The sequence below is a fragment of the Porcisia hertigi genome, chromosome 34 (genome assembly GCF_017918235.1).
Source record: "Porcisia hertigi strain C119 chromosome 34, whole genome shotgun sequence".
Taxonomy (NCBI): Eukaryota; Euglenozoa; class Kinetoplastea; order Trypanosomatida; family Trypanosomatidae; genus Porcisia; species Porcisia hertigi.
Genome location: NC_090593.1, coordinates 1,126,221 through 1,137,373, shown reverse-complemented (window position 1 = coordinate 1,137,373; position 11,153 = coordinate 1,126,221). Strand labels below are relative to the sequence as shown.

The following is an 11,153-nucleotide window of genomic DNA, read 5'->3' as shown; positions in this document are numbered from 1 at the left end:
CAGGAAGCGAGCGCTCCACAAGAAAAACAAAAAAAATTAATGATAATATCGAAGTGGAACCTCGTAGCGGTCGAACAAATCTTTAGAAGGGGAAAAAGAAGGGAGAAGGCCTTCTAGAGAAGCAGACGCACGCACACACACACACACAAAGTACACCAGCGCTTATACTCGAATGGCCACCTCCCTCCCCTTTTTTGTACCCCTTTTGGAGCTGCTCCTCTCCTAGGGAGACTCCACGGACACCCTGCTGCCCTGCTTTGATGTCGACGAGGTGCTCCTTCTCCTGAGATCGCTCGCAGCGTTGCTGCAGAGACGAAGCATTTCCACGTAAGCCTCCCGGGTGATCTGCATCAGTGTCGAGTCCTGTACGACGCGACAGCTAAACGTGGGCACAAACGAATCAGATGATAATGCATCGGTTGCGAGGAGTGACCAGCTGCCCATCTCCAGCGCAATCGACTCCTTTCCGGCAAAGACCTCTACACGTCCGGAGACGACAAGTGTAAAGACAGAGGAGGGCACGCCATCACGATAAAGCCAAACATTCTGCTTGTCGTCGTCCTCCATGCCGCGTGCGTCCCTTGGTGCCCGGACGCGGTACACGGTGGTGCACTCCGCCATGCCGTGAGTCAAAGCCGACACATCCTCCATGTTGAGTTCGGGCAAAGACTCACACAGGAAGAGTGCGGCGGCGCGCAGCTCGTTGTGATTAAGGTGGACCCGCCGCGAGCACTTGGAGGTGAGACCAATCTGCCGCTTCGCTAGAGTAGAGGCGTTGCCAAGTCCTGAGTGGGTCGCCTGCTGTGGATCGATGTCATACTCATCAAAGATTTCGCTGTGGATGAGTTCCTCAATAATGTCCTCCATGGTCACCAGACCCTTCACCTCATAGTACGGGTCTCCGTAGGGGCGCTGTTGGACTTCCTGCACGAGGGCAATATGTGACTTCCCAGTCTGGAAGTACTTGAGCATCGAGATGAGCTTCGTTTCAGAAGGCACAACGTGACAGCGACGGTTGTAAAACTTGACCAGCAGAAGCACCTTCGTGTTCTCCTGCGGATTGGCCATTAGCAAGTCCTTCGCAAACAGGACACCAATGACGTTGTTTTTTGTGGTTTGGTACACCGGGATTCGGCTGTGGCCGTGGTCAGAAATCAGCTGAATGGTCTCCTCGTTCAACCGCTCATTCGCCTCCAACATAAGCATATCGCCGACGGGCGTCATGACCTCCATCACCGTCTTCTCGTGTAGCTCCATGGCACCCACCATCAGATCCACTTCGCCGGCGCCGATGCCAGACTCGGCGCTGCGGGCGGCATGCATGAACATGAGCTTCTTCAACTCATTGCGCTCGTAAATCTGACCAGGGTCCTTGCCGATGAACCTGTCGAGGACTATGCTCAGCGGCTTGCAGAAAGGCCAAAAGATGAAGACGAAGAACCTCACTAGCGGTGCCGATTTGGAGCCAACCTGTAGCGCATGTGCTGACATTAGAGCTTGCGGAATCACCTCCCCGCCGAGCGTGGTCAGTGCAGTCGAAACCACCGTCGCCACCCAACCGTGGATGTGGGAATCAGTGATCTGCGCAATGAGCGTGTTCACCATGACGTTGCCCAAAATAAGCGTACACAAGAGCTGGTTACCGAGTTGTCGAATGGGCAGAATCTTTTGGGCGTACGTCTTGTCCGGCTCAGAGCCGCTGTCTGCAATGATTTCGAGCGATAAGGTGTCAAGGCCAAGCAGTGCCAATGTCAGTCCAGCGAAAAGGGCAGCAAACACCAAGAGGATGGAGTCGGCAACGATGAGCGAGACCCACTCGGACGCACTAAGGTTATCACTCAGCTCTTTCACAGGCATTTTGTCCTCACTCCCTTCGGCTTCTTGCACGGGTGCCCCAGTTACCGTGGCTGGAAACCACAACAGTACTAAGAGAAAGACGCCAACAATCTGAAAAAAACACAGCGTTGCCGCGGGGCGCCGGCCAGAGGCCAATGGGGATTTTTTGAGGCGCATTGTTGTCTAAACCAGAAGAGAGTGACCACGCTGCAGCACGCAAAAATGCGGTGGAGGAGAGTCACCTAATAAGAAGAGGGGGTGTGCGGAGGAGAAAAAAAAAAGGGGGGAGGAGAGAGACCAGTGGTGAAGTGCGTCGAGAACAGCACACTAGAGGTTAAGACGGAAACTGCGCTAGCCAGAGTCGTGTCGGCGGAGGTGATGGGTGAAGCCCCTTCAGCGAAAGACGAATATGCATGAGGACGAGCACGAGAAAGGAGGACATACAAAAAAAAGAAGGGGGGAGTGTCCAAAACAAAGAGCTCAGACTCTTTGGGGGGGGGGCGCGCCCAGGAGACACGCCAAGAGCTCCAACCTCGAACTACCACATGTGCCTGTGCTCGACCCTGGTGGTTGGTGGTACGCAATCACCAGTCCGATGGGAATGGGAGCCACGCAACAGCCCCATACTCCCCTCTGATGCATCCTAGCCGCTGCGGAAAAGAAAAGCAAGACATTTTGTCCGCTTTACGTCTTGTCCATATTGTCAAGGTGGCGGCCAATGTGTCGTGACGGCTGCAAATCCTCGTAAACACAAGCACAGGCGGTGCATACACACATGCACACGCGCAGACGCCTGCACACTAGCACTAGACACACGTCAAGAACGGAAAACAAACCCTGCAAGTTCTTTTTTGTTGGAACCTACACCAAAGTAACAGAAAAACAGAGGCGCAAGACCGGTGCTAGAGACGAGTGTGGGAGAGAGAAAAACGCAAAAATATTTTTTTTCGTGTGCGTGTACCTGCGCATGCGTATCACCTTTTGCGGTGAGTCTGAAAAATACATGTGAATAACAAACTAATAAATAAACGGCACAGCGCACCACATAAAGTGTGATGGAGGACTATGGTGTTAGAGGTGTCAGCAGCGCGGCTGCAGAAGTTGAATTCGTAGAGAGGTGGGGGAAAGGAAGAATGCCAACCAGCAATCATGCCAAACAAAGTAACTCGCCGCCTGTGGCGTCGAAGAAATACCGCGGATCCGCTGACGTACATTTGGAGGACGCGCAGGGAGGGAGGAGAGACTTAGATGGGGGGGGGGGAGTTCAGCTGACTCATTGCAATTTGTGGGCATCACCCCCCCCCTTTCCCCCTGGGGGGGGGGGGGGGGGCTGCGGCGGCGTCTCTAAGCTCCTATGCGAACCACAAGAAAACGGGAAGCGAGGAGTGGTGCTCAGCTGGGTTGGGCCGTGAATTCAGCATTGGCGGTCTAAAAGGTAGGAAGGATGGCAGCACATGCCCTAGCAGCGACGGTCCCGTGTTCCCCGTCGTCACGCTACCCTGTGTGACGCGCATGTATATCGACAACTGTCAGTACACATGCTTTAATGGTCACATCCGAAGGGCAAGCAACACACCGCTCCCAAATAAGAAAGTGATATACACAATGAAAGAAAACAAGACCTACTCACGCACGCAGGGCTTGATCACCCCTCACCATTCGAAACCACAGACGGTGGCGGCTCGTGCTGTATTGGGGCTAATAGCAGCCGCAGTTGCAATGGCACGTGCGCTTTTAAGAATAACAAGTCGCATGAACGAGTGCAAGATGGAATACGTGAGTAGGTGTCATCTCCGCAGAGGATCTAACTAGAGTACCTAACGAGCCTATTCAACACCATCGTGACAGACACCACCACCCGTCCCACTGATTTGCGGGGGGGGGGGGGGGAGGGCGAGTTGCAGAAATGACGGCGCGAAGTACGAAAGAGTCGTGGAAAACCACCTCAAGAGATGAGGAGGAGTGTGGTGGCCATTTGTCGACCGGTGGTGTCCTATAGCACGCAGAATGTGAAGCGAGCCGATGCTGGTGAACCCCCACGAGAAAAAAAAAAGATAGTTACATGTCATACCTCGCCTGACGGATCTACCCAACAGCCTTCATTTTTTTTTCCCATACAGCATCCGTGACAGCAATTTGGTGCCGATCAAATGCGAAACAGGAGAGGCGGAGATAACGGAAGATCAGTTTGTATGGACACCACAAACAAAGCAACACACAACTTTTAGAACAGACGCGTTCATCGCCGCACCGGGAAAGAGCCGCAACTCGGGTTTCATTCATTAGGGGACGCACGTCACGCTGCCTGACCCTCTCAATAGTACCTGGCAACCAAACGGGCCACCAGTAAGAAGCCACAAACGAGCGAGCCTGCCTCGTGAAAAATCCGCACTGCGAGCGCAACAGAAGGGAAGTGGGGCACAACATGCCCTCTTTGGTGACTGCGCCCTGAGCGCCAATGGTCACTTCGCGCTCTCTTGTACCATTCTATCTCCCTCTCTCGCAGGGACGGGTGTGAGCGGATCTACATGAAGCGAGAAGGGAGGAAAAGAAAAAACAGGCAACTAAGATCAGCGGCCCAGATGCAGGTACACACGATTACAGCGTTGGGTGAGACAAAGTGGGGAAAGCGAAATCGTTCTTATCTGTGCGAGGTGACCCGGGGGCGCGCGATGACACCACACAAAAACAATTTGAATAAGCGAAATTGATCACATCTGCCACCCATCTACACACACACACACACACACGTCCCCCTCTGCGCATACGTGTGTGTCCAGTTTCTGACTGACAAAAGAGATGCATGGCCGCGTGCACCGTAGAGAGACAACGTTTCGCGTGGCTGGGTAGGCGTCGGGGCCTGGAGAACAAAGCAATGCAAGTACACCCATTCCTGGCCAGCAAGACGCCTGTGCTTGTCTTTGGCTTTCCGCGGTAAGAGGGGAAAGGAATGTCGCGGCTCCAGACAAAGAGAGACCCGTACTGCCAACGAGCAGATATGTGTACCCGCATGCCCCCCCCCACGCGCCAACGAGGCGGCGGCAGGACCTGTGTTTGGCTTAGCCAGGACAGCATTTGTGAAGCGAATTCGGCTACGGCTGCTCACCGCACATCAACCCTAGATGAGCTGATATACCCTCCTTCCCATCTCTACTGGCCTGTGTAGTATTCGAAAAAGGGGGGGTGGGCCAGCGCACCCCTCTTTTATCGCAGGTCTCCACTACGCCTCTGCTTCACCTCTCTCTGGAATAGTGAAGACCTGCCGTGGGGGTGGGGTGTAGCGCAGTGCGTGATAGAGCGAAATGGACTGCCAAAACTGTGAGGGGTTATCCTCTTGGAAGAACGTGTGGAGAGCGCGGTGTGGTACGCTGTGACTCCACTCACGCGCCTGCCGCAAATGCACCAGGACTAGTCGCATCAGCTGCAGGCCATCCGGGAACCAGAGCGACTTTGGAATAGCGTACACGGCGAGCGAGACGCACACAGTAGTGAGCATACAGAGATATGATAAGTAGAAGGATGGAGTCGTGAGAAGCACCGAGAAGGTCTTATTCGACGAGTTTGGGACGTGCGCGTAGATCCAGAAGCAGAGAAAACACGACCAGATAGAAAAAAGGAACGAAAACCAGTGCGCTACCGTGATCACGTGTGACTCGGTCCACACCGTGTAGGTGTGCACGGTTACAATTGCGATGTATGCTGCGTAGAAATCACCGCGACGATCGAGCACCCATCCATTCGCTATGATACCTCCGGTGCCGCGTTGAAGCGCGAGAGATAAATAGTAAATGATGGTACCGTGCAGGAGCGCTCGAGCAATGTAGCCGTAGAAGGTGCTGGCGTTCAAGTACCGGCCGCGCTGGGACATGCGGTACAGCGGCGTTGTCGAGCAAAGAATCCAGTGCGAGAGGGGTATGTTCATCACGCACAGAAAGGTCACAGGGACGGTAGGGATTGCGTTGTAGAGAGTGAGACTTAGTGAGTCCCAGAAGGACACAGCGGAAAAGTCGGTGGACGTATTGAAGAGCACCTGCACCCACGCAATGAGGACAGTCTTCCAAAAGCTCTGCTGCACAATCATGGCGGTGCGCTGATACGCTGTATGCCCATGGACGAGGAGCAGCTTCGACAGGAAGCAGAACTGACCAATCGCAAAGTCTGAGGCGAGCTGCGCCTCACTTCCCTCTCGTCCCTTCACTCCAACACCGACGTGCGCAGCCTGGAGCATGGGAACGTCATTACCACCGTCCCCGATGGCGAGCGTTATGTGGCCCGCGCGTCGCACCACGTTCACCACGTATGATTTGTGAAAAGGGGTGGTGCGGCTACACACAACTGCGCGCGCCTCCAAGAGGCACTTATGGAAGAGGCGCACCACCGTACTATGGCCTTTTGACATGAAGTCCTCCTCCTCGAGGAGGCGGAGCGTCTTTCCAGAGAGCGTGACGCAGTAGCCGAGCTTTGGGTCAAACTTGTTGGAACAAAAAGAAGCGGCAGATACGGGTTTAAATGACAAGCCAGGTCGCGGACAAGGCGTACCGCACACCACAGACACCATGCTCAGAACCGCAGGACTTACTGGGCCATAGCGATCCTCTATGGTGCTCAGCGGCTGTGTGGTGAGCGGGTGGCTGAGAGGGCGAATGCGCTCACATGTTGCCGGCTGTGTGAACTCGTGTACAAAGTCCTCGAGGCCGGAGCGCTCCCAGAGGTAGCAGCGGCACCACCTGCGCACCTCCTGCCAACGCGTCGCCATCGCCCTTCTCTCCGCGGGACTTTCGTGCGCCGAAAAACCCACCACCTCGGAAAGCCTATCAGAAACATAGGCCAAGTGCTCCGCCGGAGTCAATAGATCCCCCTGCGGGGGGGTGAGCATGACGACGCGGTCGGTCAAAGCCAGCAGCCCGCAGGCAACAGCCGTCTGCTTTGCCGTCTCGGCCTTGTCGCCTGTCAGCATCCACACCCGTATGTTGGCCTGGCGAAGCTGGGCGATCGTCTGGAGCACGCCCTTCTGCAGCTCGTCCTTGACCGCCGTGATGCCGCAGTACGTAACGTCGCGCTCGAGGAGGCCGTAGATGCGCTGGAGCCCCACCTCTCGATCCGCCTTAGAAGTGAAGCCGGCCTCCATCGCGGCGAACTGGCGCAGTGCGTCCATTGCCTCCTCCTCCGTCAACTTACGGTACCCGCACACGAGGGTGCGCAGCCCTTCGTTCGAGAAGCAGGCGAGGCGTTTCTTGATGACATCAAGATGAGAACTACTGTAGTTGTCGGCGCAGCACGGCAGCACCTTTTCGTCTGCACCCTTGATCAGCAACACATACTCGACGGGTAGGTCATCGCCACCCATGCGGGTGGTGTCCACTGAGCCGTGGACTGCTGCTGCTGCGCTCGTCGCGTCCACAGTCGAGCAGCGCAGGAGCACGCTCATCATGCCGCGGTCAGAGCTGAAGGGCAGAGTGTAAACCACATCTACTTCGAGGGAGCTGTGTGCCTCACCCCAGAGCCCGACCGTCCCGTGGGTGCGGCTGCGCTGACGCAAGGGAAATCCGCACCGCTCGGCCCCCTCAACGAGGGCTACCTCATCTGGTGATGATGAGATCCAGCTTCTTGTAGACGACCTTCTCTCGCTTGGGCTGTTGTCTGCGCCTTGGGTACTGGTAGCGGTGTCCATCACGTCGCTACTACCGCTAAACGACGGTGACAGCTCCTCCTCAATTGTGTTGCAGAAAACCATTGTGAGCATAAGGTAGTAGTCTTCCAGTTGGCCGCGGGCTGCTCTGGACCTGATGACTTTGCCCACCTCAGTCAGGGGACGGTGTTGATCCGGTGCGATGGCGTGCTCGGTGCTGGCCGAGAACACGTCGTCTCCGACGGTGGCTAGGGCAGAGAAAGTCATGATGTTTGTCGTGAGAGTGCCCGTCTTGTCGGACAAGATGTATTCGACCTGGCCCAGCTCTTCCGCCAGGGCTGAGTTGTTTACCGACACGGGCTCACCGTCGAAGCGCATGTCTTCGTCCCAGCGAATCACATAGCTGATGTATGCCTTAGATACCTCGACCATGACTTTGAAGGAAAGTGACACCATCGGCGACAGCATCATCAGGTACCTCAGCGGCAGTATAGGGAAGTACTCATTGAACTTGATCAACCTATCCGATCCACCAAGGTACCAGAGTGCGGAGTGCGCCTTCAGACGCACACTGGAAATGATGGCACACACCGACATCAGTATGAATTGGATCAGAAAGATGAGCAACGTCAGGTAATTAAAGTGGTGGTCAATCGTGGCCCATTTTGTCGGCGGCACGCGACGTGTCATGCACATCTTTGTTTCACGACCAGTGAAGATGACAAGGGCGACGACGAAGTCTGTGCTACGCAATCGACTTGATGCGTACACGACGTTGTCGATGCCGACGGGGATAATCTGCTCAGGGCCATCGAAGTAGTCGCACGTGTCCGACCCAGGCCCCATGGAGGACGGGTGCAACGGAGTGCTTTCCTGTACCATGTTACCCGGCTCCAGAAGACCCCTGCGCTCGTCGTCGGTAAACGAAATGTTGGACCCCTCATGATAATCTGGCGTGTGGGCCTCAGATTGACGACGAGAGAGCGACACCCCCACAGGCCCCGAGAAAAGATGCAGACGCCCCTCGCCCAGGGCTGCTCTGCCTGTGCTTGTTGCGTTCGCAAATATCCGCGGTGCCTTTGAAGCGGAAAGGAGATTGTAAGGGGAACCTCTCGCTGACTTCCGTGCCTCGCCTCCTGGTTTGCTTGTGTCATCGACACTGTCACTGCAGGCGGCTGGCATCGGCAGGCTCGTCCCATAGTACTCGGACGAGCTGCGCGGCCTACGCACCGTTGCGACACCGTGGTAAGAGTGCAGATGCGCATTCGGACCCTCGGACATCAACACCAGACGTGAGCTACAAACGTACTGAAGGCAGCTCAGTTGAGTATGTTTGACTGTCTCATAGGAGCGCTGCACGTCCGGCATGGGCACATCTGTGAACTTCCCCTTCGATAGTCTTGGCGAAGCATCTACGCCAAGTGTGTGACTGTCATCTTCGACGGGAGTCGGGGAAGTCGGGTCATCACGGCTCGTCAACGCTGGTAAATAAAATGGAGCGGCAGCCTGAGAATCTTTGAACATGCGGTTCAGGATGGCGAAGCGCTGCTTCGAGCCAGTTTCGCCGTCGAGCGACTCTGTCGTTATGTATGCGCCGCCTTCATCGTGCGAACTCAGCAAAATCAATACGTCACTCGGCACCTTCTCGAAGGAGTGCAAAATAAGAATGTTGCCGACGTGGATGTCGGCACTAGCCACCTCCTCCACCTCTAGCGTACCGGGTCGCAAGCGTTTGTAGACCCGCTCATTCACCTCAGCATCCTGCCGATGGCGGCGCAGGTCGTCGAAGCCATCCTTCACGGCGTGAATAAGGAACGCGACGCTGATGGGAAGCAACGTTGTAAGGGGGCTTACTGTTGCTACAGACGGAATAAACTGCAGCGTCGCCACAATCAGGAAGTAAATGTTGATGGGACGGTGGAACTGCTCCCAAAGGTTCAGCGGCAGAAAAGTGAAGACGTTGTACTTGGTGCTGGAAATTCGATTGTCACAGAAGTCCGTCTGGCCGCGCGGGTCATTGCAGTAGATCGTACGCTGTTCGCCAGAGCCGTCCCTCGAGTCCTTGGCAAGCAGCCGCTTCCACCACTGCCACATGTTGCACAGTCCCTAGGCTACAATCGGAACGATAGAGTCAAAAGAGAGTGGGGGGGAGAGCGAGCGCAGCGGTGGAAAAGGGGGGCAGGAATGAGTACACAAATCCCTGCGAGGTTCAGCATCAGCGAAAGAGAGGAAAGCCGAATCACTAGAATATCTGGTGTGAGTGGGACGGTTTAAGGGGAAGGGGGTGGAGGGTGGAGAGCCTTTTTTTATATGTGAAATCAGATAGTGAGACGGCTCGGAACCGGCGATAGCGGAAAGACAAGCAGAGAGAGAGAGAAAGAGGGACACAAAAGAAGAAAGACGAAAGACACAGACCACCGACAATTCAGAGAAAAAGAGAAGCAAAAACAAACAAAAGAAATTCAAAGAAACCTCTAAAATAAGACGCCAATACACCACACCGCCACAACTACAAGGGGAAAATAATAAATAAATATATATATAGGATATACGTACATATATATATATATATATGTATATAGATGTTTATATGCATACAATAATAATAATAAAGGGTTCAAAAAGAGGGGGAGCAGAACGAAGAGACGCAAACAAATCCAGGGAGCGTACAAGAAAGAAGAGAAAAAGCGGAACGTGGAAAGGGGTGGGTGGGCAGGGCCGAGGAGGCGGGGGGGAAGAGAGAGAGCACCCGAGACGAGACAGCCTCTCCAAACGCGCAAAGGGGTGCGGACTCGAGCAAGAAGAGAACTATAAACTACAAAAGCGCAACCGCAGCCAAAGTGGAGGTTACGTTAATAAGAGAAAGATATCCGACACTTAGCGGGGGGAAGGAGGGATGAGAAGAAAACCAATACGAAGAAAGAGGGATGCCTTATTAAAGTGGCTCCTAAGGTGTTCTTCTTGAAACAACGTTCTGAGCGGGGCAGACACACACACACACACACACACAATGACTGAGCAGAAAAAAAAAGGATAGGCAAGACAGCAATGAGGCAGAGGATCAAGAAGAGGGAAGTAAGGGGGGGATGGAGAACAAATGTGTAGGAGTCTCATTATTCCGCACCCGTCCTCGGTGAGCTCATGTTCATCATTTGAAGCGATCTAGTTTACACCTCTGCGTTGGTCATCTGCGTGCGATTCGGTGACCGCATTCGTGAGGAGGTAGTAAAGCTGCTAAATGGAACTGGGTGGCACAGGGAAAACCAGGGCGCAAGCGTACCGAGCTCAATGGGCTACGAGACGAAACCGGCGCATCGAGGTCGCATTTTCCAGGCCAGCGCGTCACACTTTTTTGTGTGCCTTCGCTTTACCTTGTTTACTGGCCGCCATTACTACTGTTGAGTTTCGAGGGTACGCTGGTGCGCGCGCGTGTAAATTGAATAGAGGAGGAAAAAGAGGAAGGGTCGCAGAACACAAATCACAACGCGAAGGAAATAGGGGCTGATTCTTCAGCCAAGCAGAAGGTGGGCCATAGAGTAGTGTAGTCGGCCGCCTCTCCTCCCCCCCACCCCCGCTGTGCACGTCTCAATCAAAAGCGAGAGAGTCAGAGCGGAGCGCCCCACTCACCCAGAGCCTTGTGTTTCGCCAAGAAAAAGACAGGAGAGAGGCGAATGCAGCGCTCTTTGAG

At 54.6% G+C, this 11,153-nt stretch overlaps 2 protein-coding genes across 2 annotated transcripts; both read right to left on the bottom strand.

Moving 5' to 3' along the window:
• Positions 1–222: 222 nt before the first annotated feature.
• On the bottom strand, positions 223–2,013 carry JKF63_01833 (uncharacterized protein; the record flags this gene model as incomplete). Its single annotated transcript, XM_067897878.1, has 1 exon — positions 223–2,013. One exon carries the CDS (start codon positions 2,011–2,013, stop codon positions 223–225), a length of 1,791 nt encoding a protein of 596 aa, XP_067754035.1.
• Positions 2,014–5,056: 3,043 nt separating this feature from the next.
• Positions 5,057–9,559, bottom strand: JKF63_01832 (uncharacterized protein; the record flags this gene model as incomplete). The annotated part of the gene is made up of 1 exon (XM_067897877.1): positions 5,057–9,559. One exon carries the CDS (start codon positions 9,557–9,559, stop codon positions 5,057–5,059), a length of 4,503 nt encoding a protein of 1,500 aa, XP_067754034.1.
• Between the last annotated feature and the right edge of the window lie 1,594 nt (positions 9,560–11,153).